At 46.7% G+C, this 24,085-nt stretch overlaps 1 protein-coding gene across 1 annotated transcript in view; it reads left to right on the top strand.

The window, feature by feature from the left end:
- The window catches only part of LOC116782294 (alpha-2-macroglobulin-like protein 1), a 28,120-nt gene continuing 4,035 nt past the window's right edge, over window positions 1-24,085 (top strand). Inside the window, exons 1-34 of the mRNA XM_032678730.1 lie at window positions 1-59; window positions 676-859; window positions 1,776-1,938; window positions 2,491-2,543; window positions 4,567-4,587; window positions 5,066-5,237; window positions 5,671-5,755; window positions 6,840-6,951; window positions 8,097-8,211; window positions 8,594-8,703; window positions 9,193-9,360; window positions 10,480-10,585; window positions 10,931-11,076; window positions 11,353-11,502; window positions 11,744-11,896; window positions 12,843-12,927; window positions 13,692-13,806; window positions 14,393-14,618; window positions 14,747-14,873; window positions 15,442-15,563; window positions 16,059-16,113; window positions 16,749-16,832; window positions 17,892-18,068; window positions 18,221-18,302; window positions 19,101-19,257; window positions 19,497-19,571; window positions 19,959-20,121; window positions 20,498-20,712; window positions 20,851-21,066; window positions 21,178-21,302; window positions 21,609-21,699; window positions 22,444-22,512; window positions 22,827-22,929; window positions 23,051-23,092. Of these exons, the coding sequence (XP_032534621.1) occupies window positions 1-59; window positions 676-859; window positions 1,776-1,938; window positions 2,491-2,543; window positions 4,567-4,587; window positions 5,066-5,237; window positions 5,671-5,755; window positions 6,840-6,951; window positions 8,097-8,211; window positions 8,594-8,703; window positions 9,193-9,360; window positions 10,480-10,585; window positions 10,931-11,076; window positions 11,353-11,502; window positions 11,744-11,896; window positions 12,843-12,927; window positions 13,692-13,806; window positions 14,393-14,618; window positions 14,747-14,873; window positions 15,442-15,563; window positions 16,059-16,113; window positions 16,749-16,832; window positions 17,892-18,068; window positions 18,221-18,302; window positions 19,101-19,257; window positions 19,497-19,571; window positions 19,959-20,121; window positions 20,498-20,712; window positions 20,851-21,066; window positions 21,178-21,302; window positions 21,609-21,699; window positions 22,444-22,512; window positions 22,827-22,929; window positions 23,051-23,091 (4,125 nt within the window). The 3' untranslated portion in view covers window position 23,092. The remainder of the gene's footprint in view (window positions 60-675; window positions 860-1,775; window positions 1,939-2,490; window positions 2,544-4,566; window positions 4,588-5,065; window positions 5,238-5,670; window positions 5,756-6,839; window positions 6,952-8,096; window positions 8,212-8,593; window positions 8,704-9,192; window positions 9,361-10,479; window positions 10,586-10,930; window positions 11,077-11,352; window positions 11,503-11,743; window positions 11,897-12,842; window positions 12,928-13,691; window positions 13,807-14,392; window positions 14,619-14,746; window positions 14,874-15,441; window positions 15,564-16,058; window positions 16,114-16,748; window positions 16,833-17,891; window positions 18,069-18,220; window positions 18,303-19,100; window positions 19,258-19,496; window positions 19,572-19,958; window positions 20,122-20,497; window positions 20,713-20,850; window positions 21,067-21,177; window positions 21,303-21,608; window positions 21,700-22,443; window positions 22,513-22,826; window positions 22,930-23,050; window positions 23,093-24,085) is intronic.

Raw genomic sequence — 24,085 nt, 5'->3', positions numbered from 1 at the left:
ATGTGGACTACTTTCTTCCTGAGCTGCCTGCTGTACACCCTGGGGATAGTGGCACAACCGTAAGTGCTATTTAAAAACCTAGTGACTGACAGTTGTGATGCTGAGGGAGGGGCCGAGATAGCTGGGAGAGAGTGTGGGACCCTCAGAGTCATTTCCTGGAAGGGATAGACATAGGGTGGTATGCAGCACACCACGAGCTCTGTTATGAACACAGACCCTCCTGAACACAGGAACCTCTCTCTGGAATACCGCTGCAGTACAAGAACTAGGTGAGGACTGGTGGTGGGAACAAGAGTGAGGGACTGACATAGTCTGACACAGGATGAAGGGAAAGGTGTTGGATAAAGTGAAGGGCAAAAGGAAAGGGCTGCAGGGCTGGGGATGGTTAAGCAGGAACCAATCTACTGTCAAGGTAGTTAATGAGCCGTGTCAAAGCAAGGGGGGTGAATCCTGTTCTGTCACCTGAAAGTATTTATCTTGTATTTATCTGAAATGAACTATGTACCTTCCATCACTCCTGTGAGAGGTTCACACTCTCACTGTTAATCTGTCACCCTCACTGCAGCAGAGCAGAACCTCCTGCCCCCAGAGGAATGATTTCCTCAGAACAGAGTATTAGTGCCAAGTGTCAATGAGACTGCTCCCAAGATGTGATGTTTTTTTTCCTCACTGCAGGAGGTACCTGATCATTATTCCAGCATCTCTGCCCTACCCCTCATTCCAGAGGGTGTGCTTGGACCTCCGTGGGGTGGAAAAGCCTATTCGTGTGGCCTTAACTCTGATGCATCCATCTGGCAACCTCAGCCTCTATCGCAAGGTCGTTCGGAACAATTGGATCTTTGAGTGCACCAGATTTCAGGTCGGAATCATTCTTGGCAGGGACTTCTAGCTGGCAGCTCCCAGCATGCTCTTTTGGCTCATGATGCCTCTTACCAGAGAAATAGAAAATGAGGATGACAAGAGTAAGAGAGGGCATGGAAAGGAGTGAATGCAAAATCAGGGAGAGTGTTTAGTGGGAGCCTGCTGTCTATTCCCTGGCTTTGTCTGTCCACTTGGTACTCTTCCTGTAGGGTACCTCATCATCCACCTTGGTGGCACACTGAGAAAAGGCTGCCTGGACAGGCTCCAAAGGTCTGGGGAAGATGGAAGAGCACCTGAATGGCAGCTGCGCAGCTAATTCTCTCCTCTGAGAAGGATGCACTGTCACAGGGTGTTTAAATCTGTGATGCAGAAAGAACCAGACTTTTCATCTCAGACAGCTTCCCATCATGTCTGCTTCACTCCAAGCTTTTATTTAATGGCTTGAAAATGTGCTGGGGGACTGGGAAAGACATGGGAGGGTGCACACAATCTCAGCACAAATCTTTTAGATTTTCCAAACTCATGATCCTTGTTTTCTTTGTTTGCACTGATTAATAAGAGCAGATTTCAGTCTCTGTGACTCACACACTCTAGGAAACAGATTTCTCATCAGCATAGACATTTTCTTCCCTTGAGTTAAGTCTTCTCCATCTTACTCCATGCAGAGTTTAACAGTAGACCTTTGAAGGGGTAAACACAATTTCTGTACCAGAACTTACTCCCTTTTTTCTCTTGTCCAAGATCTATCCCAGCTGCTAAGCATTGTCCCTTGTGCTTCCATAGACATAGCCTTCAGTCACTGAGGGCCTGTGCTGGCCTTTAGAGTAAGATAGTGAATAGGCTGGCCTTGCAGTGCAGCCGAAGCAAGGAGAAGAGCACTGCTGACCTAGTGGCTTTCCTTTTTTGTGTCCCAGGTCCCCCAACCTGCAGGCAGCCAGGAGGTGGGCACAGTCCACCTTCGCATCTCCAATGACCAGTACTTCAGTGCAAATGAAGAGAAGCAAGTCCTGATCCGCAGGGCTGGGACAGGCACGTTTATTCAGATGGACAAACCCATCTATAACCCAGGACAGACAGGTGAGCACTGCAAGGAGTACCCTGACAGTGCCCCTGCCTTGGCCTGCCCAGACTTTGTTTCCAATTTCCCATGAAGGGTGTGTTGAGTGCTTTGTGCTGTGTGGCCTCCATGAGCACAGAGGGGGTGTGCTGCCTTCTGTAGTGATGTATCCATGAACCACATTTTAGGAGCAGGAAAGGTCAGCCTCACACGCTCTAGGAGCAGAGCTGGCTTGGAAGAGGAGTAAACCTGAACATGGTCTTCTTGGCCAAGGCCAGGTATATAGGATCGGTCTGTCTACACTGCAGACAAGGAAATGTAAGGGTAACTGGATGTAGCCCATGGGAAAACCCCTAAATTGTGAGGCTCACTGCTGTGCTGCTGCCACGTGTTTCAGGGAAAAGGTGGTGAACAGGACTGAGCAAGGGGTTGGGGGGGCTGCAGGGCAGGCTTGGGCTGTCAGTAGGGGTGTATGGGGAGCTGTGATTTTGGGGTGAGAAAAATGCAGAGCAAGTCCATTCCCAGATGCACTCTGTGTCTATAGTGTGCTCTTATCCATTTTCTCCCTGCAGTGAAATTCTGGATCGTGACGTTGACTGAAGACTTTGTTCCTATTAACAGCAAGGTAAATCCTAAGTAAAGGTGATGAAGGTGAGGAAGTCTCCAGGTTCCCTCTGATGGTTCTGCCTCATTTACCATCCCCATGCTGGGGAGGCTGGGACAGTCCCAGCACCCAGGGTGGCCAATGCCAACCCTCAAGCAAACCAATTTGGAACAACAGTGCCGGCTTACCACTGACTCTGCTGTTGCCCTCACAGGACAGCTGCTGGCAGGTGGGAAGGTTGGTGCTGGTGATGGTATGTGGGGAGTGTGCCAGTGCTCCCAGCTAGGTGAATTAGCTGTGTGCACCTGCCCTCTGCCAAAAAAGCAGGCAGGACTTCTGGGGACATCCATGGGCTCCTAGCCACAGGCATAATTGTCAGACAAATTTGTGTGTAGACCTAGCCAGACCCAAGCTGCCAAAGCTACCCTCCCACAGCTTTGGAAAGCTCAGTGATTTGTGGAGTGTGTGGCACCTAAGGGTGGCAGGAGAGTCTGAGGCAAGCTGCAAAATTTAAAGAAAAATTAATTGATATGGGAAAGGATACACATGAAGTGATCATTAAAAAAAAAAAAAAGGAGAGAAAACAGTATAATCAAATTATACAGACTTGCTGCTGGCAGCAGCTCATTTTCCCCATGGCCAGGGACTGAGAAGTTGCCAGAGACTTGCATATCTGTTGTCCAGGAAACTGCAAGGCTAGCATCTTTCTACAGTGAGCAATTATACCTGCAGCCAGCAGCTATAGATATTTCACACTCCTCTGTCCTCAAGCAATCTCAGGAGAGCCAACAGGAATTCATGCCATGACAATTAAATACTGAAGGGCACGCATGAGGACAGTTGAATCAAATCCTTCTGGACTGAAATAAAGGAAGAGATCCTGCTGGCTTCTTTACTGCTGACTAAATTTCCTCCTTTTTGGGCTATTGGTGATGTCCTAGAATCACTCACTCCTTTCTCCTCCCAAAAGAGAAGTCATATCACTTATATTAGTTAGATAATAGAGTAAGCAATACATTTCCTTCTGTGCCTACAGTTGTTTCATGAAGATATTTGACCATAAATGATTGATCTCTATGTGCGAGTATAAGCAAATTAGCACTATAACTGTTAATAATGCTGTGATGAAAATTCAGAAGAGGTCAGATTTATCCAAAGCTATTATAAGGCTTGAATGCACTATGCATTAAAGCTATAATATGTAGTTTTTAAATTAGATGAGTTGAAGACAACAAGGGTGCTGTTCACCAGCATGTTTTGTTTTAGCATTGACATTAGAGTCAATTTATGAAAATAATTAACCTGCATATATTTTTTATTTCAATGAAAACAGAGTTGCCTATGATAACCTGTATTAAAGCTCAGAATGATGAATAATGTGAATTAAATGTCAATTACATGTTTACAGACTGGTTACTCTCCCAAGTCACTGTTCCTGCCTCCTTATGCCTTGTGCTCACAAATTACATGTTCTTCACCAGAACTGCCTCCTGGCTGATAGATACAATGATATAAGAACAGAGAATTAATGGGCCTAGAAGGAGTGAAGTATGTCCTGCTTTGTCCCTCTCTGTTACTGCCAGCTGCAGTCAGCATTAATTCATATCTCCAAGCCTTACCTCCTAGGTCAGGCATTGTAAAGGAAGATGTGAGGTGTATTCGTCTTATAGGTGATGCAGTTCTGCTAATTTTTGAGATTTATGTTACAAAACTGAGGCCATTTAATATCTGTGAACTTGGGATGATGGTACTTCTGAGTATTCCTACTCTTCTCCTTTTTATTAAAGCAAATTCTACCTTTCACAGTTGTAGAATATCTATCAAAGTGCATCTTAAAAATTCAGGAATCAAAAAGCAAATCTAAAGAATAGCACAGTTATGTATCTTCCTTACTACTTCAAAGCAATTCTGCTGGTTTCAGTAGGACCAAGCTTCTTGTGTTATAATGTTTGTCACAATACTTTTGCTGGGTGGGTAAGATAAGTTTATAGGGAGGTTGCTATGGCATGCCAGTTTCTGACATTGCTGTCTGTTTGCTTTGCAGTACTCCATGGTGGAAATTCAGGTGGGTGTTTCAGACTCCTCGGGTGTTATGAGGAAAGGTACTTCAGTATGGATAGAACCTAGGCTTCTGTCTTTCTGATTCAAGTTACTCTTCTTAGGCTCTATGCATGCACATTCTCTGTCCAAATGCTTCCTATTAACAAGCCTTGATGATCCAAATGGTTCAGCTTCATCCACTTCTACATTCAGGAATGCCTGCCAGACTTTAGCTAACTTTTACAGTTCATCTTTACATAAGATTGGAGACCTTTCATACCTTCTTTCACAATGGCAGTAGAGAGTAGAGTAAACCTGGGTGGATTGGGTTCACCTCTGTTCGTGTTTCAGTACTCAGGTCACTTTACCATCATCCGGGAAAAGAGCAGGAACCTTTGAAAGCCTCTGAAATCTCTGAAATGCCTTTGAATCCAGTGAGATCTGGATAGAGAATAGCAGATATTGCTGATGAGTGCCTTTTCTTTCCTTCTCTTGCACCACAGGACCCGAACCAAAACTGCATTGGCCAGTGGCTGGATGTGAGACCAAAACAGGGCATTGCAGATCTCTCTTTCCAGTTAGCTGACAAACTCTCTCTGGGAACTTATACCATCCGTGCCCAGTCCTTTAAGTCCAGTTCAATCCAGTCCAGTACCTTTAAGGTGGAGGAACGTGGTAAGGAGAACAAAGAACGGGATGGAAGAAGTTGCTTGTTTGTTGCTTGCCTGCTTGTATAACAATGTAATATTGTAAACTAAGATGTAGTGCCTGAGGGCTAGGATTAAACAGAAATCTATGGAGTATAGAATGTGCAATATCAGAAATGAACAAAAGAGACATTGTGCTGGAGATTCCTGTAGAAGGTATCCGCTAACAACTAGGCTGGTACAGGGTGAGAATACACTGAAGACTTCTTCAAGACTGTTTTTGGGAAAAAAAGGGGATTCTTTCTTTGGTTTCCCTGTTTTTAATTAATGCTTGCTTTTACCTCATTAATATGTTCCTTTATGGGACTCCAGCCTTACAGGAACACACTCTTGCCTTTTGTGATCCTGTGTCCAGGTAGTCTTATGCCTTTGATGGAGTAACTCTGAGGTTTTTGTTCCAGTGTTGCAAAAGTTTAATGTTTTCTTCGAGGGACCAGCTCAGATTTATGCTTCAGATAAAACCTTCCCGCTGCGTGTGTGTGGCAGGTAAGGAGAATGTTCAGGGGAAATGAAAGAGCTCACCAAAACTGTCTCTCTCCTTTCATATATCTTCTATCTCTTGAATCTATCAAAGAGAAGTGGCCCAAGAAGGGCCAAGCACAGCCATTCCTTTTGAAGAATCCCAAATAGTGCAAGATTCAAAATGTTGAGTTCTCCCTTGGGGAAGAAGGACATGAGCTGTACTACAGAGACACCATTCAGCTACAGGGAGACTTGTTCTAGGCAAGTGATACCCTGCTCTGGAAGTTGTGTATGCCCAGCCTTGGAAGACCTTACATGGGGAAAACCACTTATCTGTTATGGGGCAGATCTGCTCAGGTAAAGGAGCAGGAACTGGCATTTCTTTAGGGGTTTATACTGTTCCTTCTCACTTGCACTACTGAACTTATTACCTTCTTAGAAGCCGCAGGTGTACTTCTCTGGTTATGTGGTCATCTGCAAAAACTGAGCATTTGAGAGTGAGAAGGAAGGCAGGACCTCCGACAATATAAGCACAAAGGAGGAAGGGGAATTGTCTCAAAAACACTTTGTAGACAGATAAAGGGGGTGAACTCATTTGTATTTGGGGCTGCATTGTCTGGAGACTTTTGGTGTCTCTTTTGCCACTAGTCTGACATAATTTCTTATAAATTGGGACAGTTATAATTAGGTCATATGAAACTGTAGTAGCAAATAGTACAGCACTCTGAATCTCCAGGATGGGTCATAAATGTCTTCTTTTTACTGGTACTGTCAGGAGCATTGCTCCAAAGGGAAAATCAGAGGGGAGTCAAAGCAAGGAAAGGCTGCAAAGCAGGCAGAGGGAATTTCTAAACTGATAAGGGCACTCTTCTGCTGTACCTTGCAAAAAACAGCAAAACAGGTCCGATGGTGGAAACAAGAATCCAGATCATGAGATAATCCCATAGTGAGGCAGGCCTGAGGTCACTCTGTAGCTCTATTGCTGCCACTTGCTGTTGCTCTCTGCAGAGACACTGGTTTCTGCTGCTTTGCACCTCTGTGGACCAATGTGCTCGACAGAACACAGAAGTGCCTCTGCCTGGCAGCTCCTCTGGTGTTCTCCCCACAGGTACAGCTATGGGAAAGCAGTGAGAGGGACTGTGTGGGTGACTTTGTGCCAGAAGGCAAGGAGGAGGCCTCAAAATGCCAGCAAGGACATCTGCAGGGAATACAGAGGTCCAGTGAGTAAAATCCTGGAAGATATATTGGTAGTAGAGAAGCACCACGCAGGACTAAGTGTCAAGGGCTGAGTGAACAGAAAGAACTGCTATGTAAGGAAGGTTTGCCAACCTCCGTAATTATATGTAGACTAACAAGTATGGTTTTATTCAATTAATGCAATTATTGTTCCCTAGACCTGCTAAGAAGCTTTCTTTATAACTTTGCTTATTAATGATTGGGTCTAGAAAAAGAGTAATTTCACAGAAAGTTTTAGAATTCTTTTCTTTTCTGGAAAAAACCATAACTTGCCAGAAATTGATGCAATGTAAGAAACAACAACTAACAGAGTTTTCTCAGGTACAAAACTACTGCATTATGGTGAAGCTATCCTGGAGCTGCACAAAGATGGCAGAGGCATCGTTAATTCCATAGCCAAATCACATAGTGGCTTTCATACTTTATTTTGTCTTTTTATTTGTTCACAGATTCCTTATTGTTCATTTCCATTCCTAACGAAGTATTTAATAACTGTGCTCTTCCCTTGTACATATACAGTTGAAAGTTTTTCATGCTTTATGTTTTGCCATTATGACTTGTTACAGTAGTTGTAATCTTCCAGCTCTGGAAATGATTTGTTACTTTGAATCTTCATTTGTTTCTCCCATTCTTCTAGCTAGATCTATTAAAATACTGATGTATTTGCTCTGTGATTCATTTAGAGGAGTATTATGTTTTCTACTAAAGCTGGAAAGTTGACAACATTGTAGCTTTGATAAAAGTGTGATGCATGTTTTGATTTATATTTCTACAATATGAACTACACATATTCATGTATATAAAATAGAAAATATAGAATTTAAAAGATGAACCATATCTATCTATCATAGAATCATGGAATACTTTGAGTTGGAAGGGACCTTTAAAGCTGATCTAGTCCAACTCTTCTGCAATGAACAGTGACAGCTTCAACTGGGTCAGGAGCCTTGTCCAGTCTGACCTTGAATGTTTCCAGGGATGGAGTATCTACCACCTCTCTGGGAAACCTCTTCCAGTGTTTTACTGCATTATTATTTGTTGTGGTCAACAGTTATGACAGAACGACTTGTACTTCTGAGTCCTCCCCTTCTCTCCAGCCCCAAATAATGTCTACCACTGCTTATTGCAGACAGTGAGCAATGGTTGTTTCACCTCTTCCGTGAGCACATCAGTCTTCAACCTGGCTCCCAGCGAGGAAGACAGCAAACTCTATGCAGAAGCCTCTCTCCTGGAGATGGGCACAGGTACCCAGGTGCTCATCAGGGAAGGCAAGGGCAAGAGAAACCGTTCTGTAGCTCTGAGGGCCAGAGAGGGAATATCTGCTCCTCTCCTCCTCCCTGCTGCTGGGACTGTCACAGGACACAGAAAGGTGCTCTGCCAGCAGCAGGCGGATGAGGTGTGACTGGGAGAGTGGTCTGTGAGGCTACAAAGAGCGCTCACAGACATCTTAACTGAAAAAGGAACTGCCACAAGAGCAGCCTCCAAACCTTGAAGAATGCTGGTGTTGGGATGGAAGTTTGAGACACTCTGCTTAGAGGGGTTGGAATAGAAAAGTGAGATTAAAATAGGGTGGAGTTGTCATCTCCAGTACTAATCCAGCTTCCCTTGCATTCTGCATTCCGACAGGGGTGCAGATCAACAGCTCCAGCCAGATCCTCATCTCCAGGACAGCTGCAAGGGCAGTGTTTGAGACACCTAATGAATATTACATTCCTGGAGTACCCTACAGGGGGAAGGTGATTTTCTTCCTTTGCTTTTTTGCTCCCCAACATTTGCCAAGGAATACAAATTTTGCTGACACCTACTGTTTTCTGCTTCTCAGACAGAGTACTTTACCTTGCATTGTGTCACATTACCTGCCAGTTTGACTCCAGTTGCTGCATTTCAGATTCCATGTTGAGTTTACACCTCCAGCTCCTGCTGAGAATGATGAGTGGTGTCTCAGCAGGGGTGCTGGGATGCAAGAATGTCTCAGCTGTTGGCTAGGAGATAGCTCCTCATGCTCTAGCCACACCCACCTTTTGGAGCAGTCTCATTTTAATCATGTTCAGTTTAGCTTTAGAGATGAGGGAGTTTTACAGTTCTCCTGCCTTCTTGGGGCCAGACTGAAGTTAAGACCACCTACAAAGGAAGATCTATGCTTTTCAGAAAGAGGAAGGTTTTGAGTTATGACACTAGAAAAAATATCTAACTTTACCTTTCTTGCCTCACCCTGTTGTCATCAGATTAAGGTTCAGGATCACTATGGAACTGGTATGAAAAACAGAAAAGTTTATCTCGTGATAAGATTCATGAGGCGTCGGTTTATCAAAACATACATCACAGATGGCAGTGGAATAGCATCATTCAACCTGGACACAACTGCCTGGAACAGCTCATCAGTCTCTTTGGAGGTAAATACCACCTCTGTATACAGCAAAGTGAGAATCCTTGAGTTGTGTCAGTGCTCCCCACTCCTACCCTTTACCCTTTAGCCCTGCTGCCAGCTCAGTCTTGGGCTCACCACACAGCTCTGTCTGTGTAGAGTCAGCAGGAAGGCAGCGAGCCAACAGTCTTTCCCAAACCAAGCTGATGACATCCTAACACAGCACTGAAGCTTGAAACACTTGATTTCTTTCAGGGAAGGTTCACACTGGAGGATCACATGCACACACCTCGAAAAACTGACTTCAGTTACACGAATGCATACCATTACCTGCAGCCCTTCCATGTCACAACCAAGAGCTTCCTGGACATACACCCACCTACAGAAACACTGCCTTGTGGGCTGAAGCAGAATGTCCAGGTGACCTTCACACTCAGTCGGGATGACCTGGGAGAAGACACCAGCCGTATAGGTTTTGCATATTATGTGAGTAAGGATAAAGGCTGGGGGAAAAGGCTGCACTGAGGGTACCAGACCACAGTGTAAAGTTGAGGGTGTAATTTAGGTCATCCCTGGAGTGATGACAGAAAACACTTGTTCTCAGAGAACTCCGTGAATGCTACACCCGATAGGACTCAGCCTGGCAACATCATGATCTGGTGGGGCCCCAGTCACTTCCATGGATGGGAGGAGGCTTCTGCCTTTGTAGCCCATCACCCCCTTAGCCTCTGCTAAGACTGCAGTGGGAAGTGTCTTGTGCAAAGTCTGCTGTCAAACTCTTGTCATTTTTTCACTGTGGTTATCAAACAGCTGCTCAGTGGAAATGGATTTTGGTCTGGCCTGGAGGCTAGTCTACTGGGGGGAAATACCTTAGTTATCACTCACTAATCTCCAGTAAACCCACTACCCATCCGTTGTCCAATCTGGACAGATTAGACCAGAATCTCATGTGTTAAAGCTTCTCCTCCCAACTGTGATGTCTGCAAATCTCCTGGACCTAAAGTCTGGGATTGGATTCAACCCACAGTTTGTTTTGAAGGTTTTATTTAGCTTATGAGAGCAAGATGCACATAGATAAGTGTGGCTTCACTCTGGTGGCAAACAGCAGTCTGTTCATCCCGTTCATCCCACGTCCCTCTTCCTACAGGTCACTGGCAAGTCTGGAATTGTTGTCAGGGGCCAGAGGATTATCCAGATCGGGAAACTGAACAGTAAGTCTGTGGCAGCCAGACAATGGGAAACAGTTGTGCCCAGTGGGTTTCTAGGTTGGACAGTGAGAGTTACCAGAGTTTCTCCCAAATTCCCTCAATCTGTGGGTCTTGAGCAGTCAGTAAACAGAACAGAGGGAGGCTGAGGAAGCATTTCTGTCAGCTGGAAGAGGGCAAAAAGGGAGAATGGAGGGGAGGAAACAATGTTGGGAAGAGACCAAGAGGACCTAGGGAAGATGGAGTACATAGGGTCAGAAAATGGAGAGAGGGCAGACAGTGCAGCAGCAGGAATTGGTTTGACGTTGTGGGATTATAAAGCAGAAAAGGAAGAAGAGCAGAAGGAGGTCTTGGTGGGGCTGTGATAAAAACACTTTACCTTTCTTTCCTCAGTGTTGAAGGGCTCCTTCTCCATCCCTTTGACCTTCACTGCTGACTTCTCCCCATCACCTTCCTTAGTGGTGTATGCCATCTTCCCCACTGGAGGGGTAACAGCTGACAGCATCCGTTTCAATGTTGCCTTGTGCTTCCAAAACCAGGTGAGGCTCACTTCTGTGTCTCGGGGAGAGCTGACAAGCAAGAGTCAGGAGACCTGAGGGAAGGAGACCCTCAGATCCTTTGAAGAGAGAACCGAGGAGAAGAGAGAAAGGGAATATCTTCAGCACAATGCCCAGGGGCCAGGAAAGCTTCAGCAGTGACTTCTGTTCATAGCAGTGGCTGAGCAGGGCAGATTCCAGCTGGTCTCCCTCTTTCTGTCAGCCTCCTCACTCCTCCTCATCTCTTTTTCATATTCCTTTCCTGGTTTGCTGCTCAAGGTCAAGGTCGGATTCCCAGATAAAGAAGCCCACACAGGGTCAACAGTGCAGCTCCAACTGCAGGCAGCCCCTGGCTCTCTGTGTGCAGTACAGGCAGTGGATGAAAACACGTTCTTCATGAGACCAGAAAGTGAGCTGACAAGCCAAATCGTGAGTGTCTGTGCAACCAGCCAAAAACCATGGGAGTGATGAATGCGCTGGGGAAGGCAGGCAGGGGCTCTGGCAACGGGAGCTGGAGGCTAATGAATGAGGAGGTCTTTGGAGGAGAAAACAGGGCCTGCCTAGGGAGATGGGCAGGAACAGATGTGTATGCTAGGGGAAGGTAGAGTGAAGCATCTGGAGGTGGTATCTGCTCCTTGCCTGATTCTTCCCTACCTGTGAGTTTCCCTAGGTCTATGGTTTGTTCCCTGCTGCTTACCATCGGGGATACCCTGCCCAAGTAGAAGAATATTCAGATCGCTGTGTTCAGCCCCAGTCCACGTCATCTCTGCCACAATGGAAGCCACAGAATTCCTTTCAACCTGACATCTTTAACCTCTTCCGGGTAATCACCTTGTGACTTTTCCCAAAGCTGTTGCAATTATGAGCATCTGAGATTATCTTTCTCCCCAGGCAGTCTGCAAAGGCCTTGCCTTCTCCAGACAAACCCTGTTGTCTGCCCTGACCTAGGTGTGTTGTCTCAAGAGATGTACAATCCCGTTATGTGTATGAACACCTGTATTTCCCTCCACAGATGCAGAAAGCAAGATGATGAGATCCTGGACCATCAAGCTCCAGTGTTTTGGGCTTGAGAATGAGGTCCTGGGCTATGTACTGTTTGTCTACAGTATTAGAAAAAAGAGAGGCAGGGAGTGATCCCAAGGATTATTGACACGGCTTACCTGTTAGCCTGCTCTTAAGCACTATGGGCTGTCCCGAGGCAGATCTCTTGGTGTCTTCAAGGCAGATCTCCTCTAGAGAGGACTAGCCTATAGCAATATGGACACAAGACCTCAGACCTGGGGAACAGAACCTGTCCTCTTCTATTTAGCAATAAGACACATCCTAGAGGCCTTTTCACAGAGTAAGAACATCTCTCCTGTCTGTGGACAGGCCCAGGTCACAGTCCTAAATGGGGTGTGTGCTCCCTGTCACACCTCTGTATGACTTCAGAGGGCACATTTCATACAGCTATTCTCTCCATTATGCTTGAGGGGATGGGGCAGGACACTGACACCTCTCCTGTATGTCCTTGCCACTGAAAATATATCCCAGTGTCCCCAGAAGAGTGGTGGTAGCTTAGTGATCTCACGAGAAAGAAGAGACTGGGGAGGCTGTGCCATGCCTCCCTCAGCACTGTGTCTGCTCATGCCAGTGCTGCTCTGGGCTGCCAGGGCACTGGCTTGTCCTAACTGCAGTGGTTTTCTGAGTAATTTTGAAAAGCAGTAGTCACTCTTCCCCACTCACAGACTATTTTTTTGCCTTCTATGCCCTCCTTCTTTTCCTAATAGAACATGGGACTGAAAGTCTTCTCAAACCTTGTAATCAAGAAGCCATCTCAGTGCTCTCGTCGGGCGGATAGGAAGCCAATCATGGGTGAGCTGCACTTTCCACCTACCTGGGACATAGGGTCACATCAGATGCAAGAGGCCTCTGACCTTTGGGCTTTGCTGATAGTGGGTATTAGCTCTCTGAGGAGGAATGGGTGTTGCTGCCACAGTCTAGCTGCCCAGTCCACCAGACTCAGTAGGAGTGATCAGTCCCTATAAACAGGGCTCTGAAGAATGTCACTACCTGGATGTTCCCTGACATTAAAGAATGGCACTCCCTTTCCTGGCATAGACAAACACAAGTGTGGACCAGGATCTGTTTTCCCAGTGACTACCCCCTTAGGATGTGATGAGAACTGGCTTCTGTCACCACCTGCAGCCACAGGGACAGTCATGTTCTTCCTCTATGTCTCAGTTTGCATTGCTTGCAGTGGGCTATGAGATTTATGCAGCAAGCATACAGTACTGTTATTCACAGAATTAAAGACCTGGTGGTTAAAATGGCTCCCTGAAGGTCCCTAGTTTCTTAAACACTAACTCTGGGTCAGATCACCAAGAGGCTTTGTCTAACCAAGTCTTGGAAAATTTGAAACCAGCTCACTGCAAGCTGGTTCTCCTGTTACCACTCTCTTTTCCCTTCATGTTTTCTCTCTTCTGTGAAATCAGCTCATTCTCTTGTGCTTTCCTCTGTCAGACTCTTCCCACATCTCTCTTACTGCATGCTTTGTCTCTTGCCCCAGTGCTAGACTGTCTATCATTGGCAGGGTTTACCTCTCCCACTCTTGTGGGACCCCTTATTCTTTCTTTCAGGAATACCTTCTACAGAAGACCAAAGAATCACTAAGGAACAACCTCAATTTACAACACACGGAAGACTTCACTACTATTTATCTGAAACTTGGATCTGGAATCTGTTCCCTGTTGGGTAAGTGATTCCTGACTTTAGAAATGAACAGAAGAATGATCTCTTTGTTATTGAGTCTTGGCTGACTTGCATTTGTGCCAAGTCCAGCCATAGGTGTAAAGAGAGCTCTGCATGCAAATTTTGTGGCTCTTCACTGCATTCGTAGTGTGTCAAACTGAAGGATTAGTAAACTTTGAGGTGCAGAAGTAAAGCATACACAGATTTAGAAAACAGCAATACACTTCAAGACCAAACCACTACATATTTGGGTACACTCTACTAACTTCTTGTTTTGGTGGGTGCACTAGCTAAATTTGTAGCCCCTGTTGCCACAGTGCTTAGGTTAACACTGATGAATTGGCATGCAGGAGGATATGGTGCTGCTGCTTCTCCAGAACATTGGGTGAGTGTACAGAACTGGAATGGGCAGTATCTTGCTCAGGAGAAGGGCATAAAGTCATTACTGATGACATTTAAGTAGGGTTTATGGCTTTAGGGAAGAAATTGCTGAGAGCTGCCTTGCTGTGAGTCAGTGAAAGGCCACAAGCACTCCCCATTGCAGCAGAGTGGAATGAATTTCTTCATGCAAGTGCTCTCTTCCTCTCAGCTCCAATGGAAGCAGGAATGTCTCCATCACAACACCTGCTGCTGCCACAGAGTGGAAAGTCAAGATGTTCTGCTTGGCTGGGAGGGGGTTTGGCCTTGCCCCGACCACGAGCCTCAGAACAGTTCAGCCCTTCTTTGTGGACATGATATTGCCATATTCTGTCATCCGTGGAGAGACCTTCCTGATGAAAGCTACCGTCTTCAACTACCTGCAACAGTGCATACAGGTGTGTGCCTGTGCCACAGGTAACACTGTGTGGGACAGACCTACCCGCCCTCTGGTTTTAGAGAGCATTGTGCCAAGCCATCTCACCTGAGTTGCCCTGTCACTTGCCTGCATCTCTCGTTCCCTCAGATCCATGTTGCCCTAGATAAATCCTCAGACTTCCAGGTGGAGCCATGTCGGACTTGCAGGGACAAGGAGTGTCTGTGTGCAGAGGAGTCCAAGACCTTCATGTGGAACATGACGGCAGTCCAGCTGGGTATGGCAGCAGAAAGGGAGTGGTGATGGGGAACCCTAAAACTGAAGTGAAAGGGAGTGTGAGGTCCAGAGAAACTGGCAGAGCCTTGCCTCCTCTGGATCCTGAAATTTGTCCTTAATGGTTCAAACATGCAATCCATCGTGTCTGATTTCTCCCTTTCTACTTAGACAGACTCATCAGAGAGGGCAGAACTGAAAAAACGAAATGGAGAATTTTTGAAGAGAGGGCTGTGGGACCAGCTAGGGAGGAAGAGGCTGCATGGATGTGGGTGGGGGAACCTTGTATTGCTGGTCCTGTACACCATATGTAATGGGAAGGGCAGACAGGGGTCCAAGGGGCTGCTGGACCTTCTGTTGTTACAGTCATGTTGCAGTGTGATGAAGTCACTGCTGGTGAGGCATCGCCGAGTTCCCTCGTGCTTGGGGTATCTGAAGAAGCTGTCAGTACTGGCTGGTTCACCTTTACTGGCCAAAACACTTGAGGCATCTCAGACCACTGTCAGTTAAAGCAAGTTGACTCCATTTGGCCACAGGTATAAGAAAAGGGCTCTGTTGAATTTATTTGCTAGGGACTCTGAATATCACAGTCAGGACAGAGGTACTGGACACCACGTCACGGTGTGGGGGCAGGACGCCCTTGCCAGCTACCATGAGGCGAAGGCACACACTGATCAAACACTTGCTGGTCCAGGTCAGTATGAGAACAGGCTCACTTCTGTCTCTGAGTATCACTGCCCCTGGAGAAAGGCAGACTGAGATGGGCTAAAAGGTTTCTTCTCCTCAACTTTTGGCCAGCAATAGCATACCAAAGCTATGGCTTAGTTCACTTTATTTCTCCCAAGGACCTAGCCAAATCTATTCCCTTCTTGTGATACCCTTTCTTGAGCTTCATTCACATGTCTGTGTTTCTCCTTGTACCTTTTCCTGCTTTTTATGCTGTACATGAGCTTTTGCATATGCTCACTGACCAGAGAGCCCTGTCCCTCGGGTTTACTCTTGATCTCTTGAGCAGTGAAGCAGGAAGCCTCAGTGCAGGCCTGCAAAGGTGAGGAGCATGGGGTCCCTGAGAGCTGGAGACTAACCACTGAATTCAGACCTGAACTTGCTCTGAAATTTCATTGTTGTTTGGGAATGTTATGTGCATTCTTGTTTCTCCTGTCCCATGCTCATGTTTCTACCTTGGCAGCCAGAAGGTGTGTTAGTGGAGAAGTCTTACAGCTCCCTTCTGTGCCCAAGACGAGGTATGTGCCCAAGATGAGGTATGTGGGCAGCCTGAATGGGTTCTGCAGCCTGAAATAATTAGACCTGAGAGTAGAACTAAACTGTGGGAGATTTGATTAAAGAATGTTCTCAAACGATTTTTCACAATGGAAATTTCACTTACCCCACAGACAGGAAAGAACAAGAAATACTACTTCCACATGTGCTGTCCTACTAAGTTTGCCACCGAGTAAAGTACCCTGCTCTGTAGTCTCTTTCCCACACTGCATTCCCCAAGATGTTCCTGGGGCTTGATAGTCACCACTGACAGCTGCTCCAACCCTCCCACCCTGTCTGTACAGCATTGCAAGTCTCTCCAGGATGTTCCTCTGTTGAGTGATGTCCAACTGTGACTCTTGTGAAACTTATGAAGCGTAGTAAATTGAGCTGTGAAGCTTGGTGAGCCCTCAGCCTGGCCAGCAGCTTTCACATCTGTCTTCATCTGAAAAGTTTCCAGGCAGTGGAGCTTGGTGCAATGACCAGGACAGAGTGTAGGAAGCAGTCTGTGTGAGCAGGATGTAGGCAGTGTCCCATTTACCTGTGCCAGTCTTGTCCCTCCAGTTAGAAGCTTTTGGCTTGTTTTTTCATGCTACACCTTTTATCCCATTGTTATCAGGAAACATGGCTGAAGAACCTGTGTCCCTTCACCTCCCTGACAATGTAGTAAAGGGATCTGCCAGGGCTTCCATTTCCATCTCAGGTAAGTGACTTCTATTGTGGGCTCACAAACTGCTGTTACCAAAGAACAAGGGTTAACTTGGTAATGGTGTGAGAGGATCCATTTGACATGAAACTGCTCAAAAGAGAGGATGCTGTGTTTCTGTTCCCTGCAAACACCAGGCTTTCAGATTTTTTGGATTAGCACTTAGGCTTTCATGGGAAGAGTAATCTGTAGAGGAGAATAATCCTTCTTTTTCTAGCTAGGACTTTGGAGCAGAGACTCCAGGCCATTAATTTTACCAGGACTTCAGGACCTTGGCTATTTCTGTGTAGATACAAACAGCAGAGCTCAAAACCATCTTCCCTCCCTGTTAAGTTTCACTGCTACAGCAGAAGCTCCTGGAAAGAAGACACTTTTCTCAGCACTACTAAGTTGCAAAAGAACACTTTGCAGAGGCTACTGGGACCAGACTTACCTACCACTTAATACACCTCTTTGCACTGGGCTCATTTACCTGCAGGCCAGAATTAGTATGAAGCCAGGCCTGGCATAAGTAGCCTTGAATATTGTGCAACAAAACCCCAAAGGACAAAACAATACAAGGTTTTTCTGACTGGCTAGAGGACATATGGACACCTTCACACCATCTGACTAGCACCCCTGCTGGCTTCCTCACATCGTGATGCTTCACATATGGCCAGGTAGAACAAGCCTGGCTAAAGACCAGCAGCATTTCAACCTTTCTCTGAGTGCTGTTATATTTGTCTGTCTGTCTGACACAGACTGAACAGCTGCAGCTCTGCTCATTGCCCTTTAGAGATAGTACTTGTTATGGTTGGAGCTCTTCAGACTGCAAAAGCTGATAAGGGAAAGTTCCTCAGGGACTCCATAGTGTGGTCACCCTGCGTCACAATGCCAGAGTGGGAAGAGGCAAAACAGTCACCACTCTTCATCTTGCACTCTGTTGTTTACTCCCCTTTCCTCCCTTCTCCTGTGTTTTCCTCCTGTGCTGAGATAATGCACTATTATCCACTGCTTGGCTGAAGAAGCACCTCAAATCATATCTACACTTTCTTTGTTTCTTACACCCTTGTATAGGTGACCTCATGGGGACAGCACTGCAGAACCTGGACAACCTGGTGCAGATGCCCCATGGCTGTGGGGAGCAGAACATGGTGCTGTTTGCCCCTATTGTCTATGTGCTGCAGTACCTGGAGAAGACCAGGCAGCTGACTCCTGAGATCAGGGAGAGAGCAACAGGATTCCTGCGCAATGGCAAGTACAAGAGACTCACCTTGCTCCTTTGCCTTCCCCTGTGTCCAACATACCAATAGCTTTTGCCCTTGCACTCGCTCTGTCAGTGTTCCTGTTACTTGCACTCCCTGTGTGTTACTGTGCCATATTAACCACTGTTCCCATCTCCCCAGGGTATCAGACGCAGCTTCTTTATAGGCACAGAGATGGCTCCTATAGTTTCTTTGGGCAGAAGGATGGGGAAGGAAACACTTGGTAAGCACTGCAAATATCCATCACTTCTGATTTTTCCTGTCTGAGTCAGAGCAGGTCATGTGCCTGAGAAAGCTGATAGGATGTATGCTCCTTCTTTTGGATGGAGTCAGCAGGAACTACGGCAGGGAGAGAGACTGAGGGACTTGACTCACCTGAAAAAGCAGTCAGGCAGGGCTGCAGAGTTTCTGGGAAAGTGGAACAACAAAGATGTGGTCCCAGGGCATGGGAGGTCCTTTTTTGTCTCTATGGCCCTACTGTTGCCCCACAGACAACATCAGGTACCACTGCTGGTGAACTGGTGGCCAAGAAGGGTATATATGACTGGAAAAAGATCAGGTAAGAGCAATAAAAAATCCTCTCCTCAGGGATGGTGTTTGGTAGAGTTGAAAGAGCTGCCTTGGCACAGCTTATGCCTATGGGACCAATGGAGAAAGGAAGGGAGGAAGAAAATGGGGAATTCAAGATTTTCTCTAGTTATCTGGGGGATATGAAGTCCAATAGGTAAAAGTAGAAACAGTAGGAGATTTTTCATCTGTGAAATGACTGGGTAAAGCAATAAGTAGTACATAAGTAGTATATTTGTGGAGCCAGGGGTAGGGAGAGGAGCCACTTAGGTGGATCCTGTGGACCATTTCCACTTTTAGGTTACCCTTCTTTATGAAAATTACTCTTTTTTGGCACCCCAGTATGTCAGTTAACTTCAGTGTTAACTTCAGGGACAAGTACCAGGAGATCTCTGACTTTCTCTTTGCCTTTTTTGCGTTTGACTCTTTTTCTCACAACTCATCCTCTCCCTAGGTTGACAGCTTTTGTAGTCAAGAGTTTTAGTCAAGCCAGAAAATACATCTATGTAGATGACAAGAACATCCAGGATGCCCTACGCTGGCTAGAGCAAAACCAACTCCCCAGTGGCTGCTTTGCCAGCAAAGGGAGCTTTTTTCACTCCTCCCTAAAGGTAAATGAGGGCCAAACCAGGTAGCACTGCTGGGGAATGGCTGCACAGATGCTGTGACAGCAAAAGATTGTGGGATCCCAAAGGATTTTAGAAAGTCAATCTGCAACTTGTGCAACCGGCCTTAAAGAGAGCAGGGTATGGGGTGGGAAATGTGAGAGGGATACTTTTCCTTCTGGAGAGTCACTGCCTGTGCTCTCCTAACACCAGGGAAGAGAGTGAAAGGTGCATTTCCTCCACAGGATAGCATGGATGATGAAATCTCCCTGGGGGCGTATGTGGCTGCAGCACTGCTGGAGATGGGTCAGCCCCTAAAGGTGAGGATGCCCATGCTCCCTCCTGCCCTCCTGTGCACTCCCACATCTGGGTACCACTGTGGGGATACACCAGCTTGTAATGCTGGCATTCTCCAGGCCAGGAACAGGGAGGGAGCTTCTGGGAGTAAGCCAATATTTAGTCAAATGGTGGCTCCTCATTTCTCAAAAGAGTCAATGCTGTAAAACTGACATGGTGCAACAATGTTTGGTTGCTATGGCTCCCAATGCACACTGGGGCTGCACTGCCTGTTTTCTGAAGAGACTGTGTAACCTAATGGGTTTCTCTGGGGCCACAGCAGGAAGACATAGTGTGGCTCCCTGGAATGAGTTCCCCAGCTCCCTGTTTTACCCATGTCAGAGTTTGGCATGTGTCTCCTCCCAACACAGGGCAAGCTGATGCAGACTACCCTCCGCTGCCTGCAGCAGGTGGTTCACAACATCACCAACATCTACACAGAAGCTATGCTGGCCTATGCCTTTGCTCTGGCTGGGGACTATGAGACAACCCAGGAGCTGCTGTACAAACTGGAGGAACAGGCCATCAGATCAGGTGCTGACTGCTGAGATCTGGACCAATGTATGCCCAGCTAGTGCAGTTAAAAATGACATACGTATTTATACATATTCCTTGTATCTGTGCAGTGACTGCATTGTGTGACTGAAAATACAATAACTTATTTCACAAGCTGTGAGGGTGACTTATCAGAAATAGTTTTCTCAGCCTGGAAGATGTCAAGATCCTTTTGGGGGAGGAGGTAGGAATCTAAGACCAGATGAAACCCTGGAGAACAAACTGAAGAAAGTGATCCTGGCCTGACTACAGAGAATAAGCTGAAGGAGCTCTGAAAGCACTATGGGGTTCATTTCCTGTGAACCCCAAATTATGTCCTCCCCAAATAGCCTTCATGGTCCTTTTCCTTCTGCAGGAGGACAAATCCACTGGAGTCCCAAGCCAAGCTCTCCAGCTTCCATAGACTTCTGGCCTGGTACTCAGTCAGTGGACGTAGAGTTGACAGCTTACGTGCTCCTGGCATACCTCTCTAAGCCACGGGTGCACGCAGGTGACATGACAACTGCAGCCGGTATTGTGGCATGGCTGACTGAGCAGCAAAATGCCTATGGGGGTTTTGCCTCCACCCAGGTAACAAGTAGCTCCCTGTGGATTGATATACTTTTGTACCCAAGGCTGGCAGGGCGAGTCCTCTTGAGGTCTTCCTGTTCCAAGTCAGTATTGCTAGAGCTGATGCTTTCAAAGGGGTGACTGTCTCTCCCTCTCTAGGACACAGTTGTTGGCTTGCAAGCCTTAGCAAAATACGCAGCAAGGATGTTCAGCACATCAGGCCAGGCAACTGTGAGGGTGAAGTCCCAGCGGGCCTTTGGAAGGGCTTTCCAAGTCAACCGCCAGAGGCGGCTGCTGGTGCAGCAGGCAGCACTGACAGAGATTCCAGGGCAGTTCCTGGTGCAGGTCCATGGCAGCAGCTGTGTCTTTGCTCAGGTGAGATGATGGGATGAATGTGGAGAGAAGAGGGAGGAGAACTCTGCCTTTTTTCCCTTGCATGAGATCATGCCTGGCCTGTCTTTTCTGCTCTTGGCTCTTACCCTGCAGATAGTGCTGAGGTACCACGAGCCTTCCCCACGTGCTGCTGTGATCTTCACTCTGCGTGTCAGCACAGAGCTGACCAACTGTAGCCAGGCCAATCCGCGTGTCCTCACTGTCCGCATCCTTGCCAGGTGATCCCAAGGGTTGTTTCCTCCTCCAGCAAGATGTACTGTGCTTGGGGACAGCAGCCAGGGCTCCAGTGGAGGAACCCAGCACTTGGGGTGAACAGGACAGAGGGTGAATTGGACAGGTGGATGGCAGGGGAGAGGAAGGTGCTGGCCAACTCCTGTGACAGGGAGCAGTGGCTCCCCTGTTCCCAGTCCCAGATGGGCTACCTGATTCAGGGTCCTGCACACAGGGGATAGTGGTGGAAAGAAGAGGGGCTGGGAGGGCACTATTCTCACAGAATCACTCTCTGTCTGCTTTTTCTTCTCCAGCTACATCGGGAGCAGAGTCACATCCAACATGGTGATCATAGAGGTCGCCCTGCTGTCTGGATTCACCCTGGCGTCCAGATCCAGAATGTTGGTAAGGACTTAGGAATAAAAAATCCCCAGCTGTGATAAGTGGGTCCTGCCTGCTTACTCCTGTTGGGAACTGTTCATTTCAGGCCATGAGGTAACTAAATTTGCAGGGGACCTTTGCTGTTATAATTGAACCAAAACCTATTGTTTTTATACAGGCCCCAAAAGGGAGATAAGAGGTGGTTCAGATTGTCCCTCTGACACTGTTCTGACTTTGGCCAGTAACAAAATGTATTGCTGGGTGTGCTAATACTAGGATTTCTTTCTCAGAAATTTTAAGACAAGATTTCTTAGAGATACTCCAGCGTTACCCAAAAAGATTCTTATTTTTTTCCAATTAAGGCATAAAACTGAAACATTAATTATTTGCACAGCCCCCATGCAGGTCTTTAAGAGCAGTCTAACACTCAGTGAGACGAGATAACATGAATCCCTACTGGTGTCTGCACCTGTTTGCTGACCAACGCATCAGTCATATACACTATCCACACAGCTTTTTGTCCCCAAGTGGGAGATTGCTTTAACTGAGCAGGGACACCATATTCATAACTGTGATGCTCACAAGGGATGTCCAGGAGAGATAGCAAAGATATAGCCACTAAAGAAAGCCCTTGTGTGTGAGAAAGACACAGTTCCACAGAGAGTCCAGTTCTACACCATCCCTTCAGTGCAACAGTGAGTCCCTCAGGTCAGGAAGCCCTAAGAAAATTGCTCACAAATTTCCTTGCATTATTGTTTCCTATCCCAGCTGGAACACAGAACCATCATTAAGAAAATAGAAGTGGAAGCTAATGTGGTCTACATTTATCTGGAGAAGGTAAGTGGGAACAAAAGCATTTGTTTTAACACAGGAAGAGCAAGAGGCCAGAGGACAAGGAGTTGTGTGACAAGCCAAAGGCTGGTCTAGGCAAGGAAAGAGCACTGGTAGAACTGTGGGCAGAGGGAGCTTGCCCAATTTCATTGTCATGGCGTTGGCATTTGCCGTTCCTCACACAATACTTCATTTTTCAAATCCAGAATCTCTAAAGGAATCAGAGAGGTGTTGTGCAGGAAAACACTCAAGCTAGGGAAGACGAAGATGCAATGACATCTCTGTCCCATTCCTTGCTAATTTCCTTCCATCTCCACTAGCTCAACGATGAATCTCAGACTTTCATTCTGCAACTGGAACAAGTAATTCAGATGAAGAACTTGAAACCAGCCAGCATCAAAATTTATGATTACTACCAGCCAGGTGGGTAACTGATTTTACTCTGGAGTTGGGAGCTGGGCTTCTAGTTCTCTGGCTGGGAAAAAACATGCAGTCTTCTCTGTGTGCATCCATGTGTAATCGGCTTCCTAATTTCCTTTTGCAGAGGAGCGAGCCTTGGCTGACTACAGTGCTGTCTGTAGTTGAGGTAGGAAGCAAGTTGCTGCATGACACAAACAGTGGTATCAGGAAATGGTGGGTCTTGATTGTGAGAGAGGGAATGTAAGCAAAGACAGGAAGGAGAATGGTAATCAGTGTGGAGCGTATATCCATCTAGAAAGAGGAACTGTCTGTGCCTAGATGTCCAGGATGGAGGCTCTTTTGCAGCCAGGGAGGCAGCTGGAAGACTCTGGTGGAAGGTGGAGAAAGGGACAGTGTCTCTCAAAGTAAGAGCGAGGAAGGAAGGACTAAGCACCGTATGAGGTGAGAATGCAGGTCTATAGCAGCTTGTGCCAACAAGGGCCCTCAGACCCAGACATGGCTCCATCCTGTCTACCCCACACTGTATTCATTGCATGCTAGGAAAGGTGGATTCAGGGAGTCAAAAGAGCAAGTCGAAGCTGGGAAGATATAATATTTTGTCTTGTGGGGTGACAGACCCAGAGGCTTGAAGGAAGATTGCTAGTTAGTAGTAGCCCGAAGCCAGGACAGATCTAGAGAATTCCCTTCAGGAAGGACAAGACAATGTTGACATGGTATATGCTGCATCCTGACACCATCCCACAGAGAGAGTGCTGCCTAGGGATCTGCCTTGAGAGCCCCTCCCATTACTAGCCAAGACAAGGCACCTTCTACAGCCTGATGATAGCCATGGAGGGACTGGATCACGCCATCCTTGTTAGTCTTACCTTTTGTCCCCACAATTGCATTTGATACCTCAGAAAGTGGTGGAGGAGCTTCCTCATGCTTCCCATTGTTTCTCCTAATGCTTCCTGCAGTAGGACTCTGGCAGCTTTGGAGTACAAGATACAACTGAACATGATGTAATAGCTGTATTTCCTGTGCCCTTCCTGCAAGTTCCTTGTGCCATCAGTTCTCTGAGGCAGTGGTGCATGCTCTACCTTCTCCTGTGCAAGTCTGCAATTGGAATGGCAGAGTTTTGCACATGTACATGTACACACACACACAGAGCAGAAGTGGA

Source organism: Chiroxiphia lanceolata, chromosome 2 (assembly GCF_009829145.1).
Source record: "Chiroxiphia lanceolata isolate bChiLan1 chromosome 2, bChiLan1.pri, whole genome shotgun sequence".
NCBI lineage: Eukaryota > Metazoa > Chordata > Aves > Passeriformes > Pipridae > Chiroxiphia > Chiroxiphia lanceolata.
Note: the sequence above shows the minus strand (reverse complement) of the source record. Positions and strands in the feature narration are given on the sequence as shown.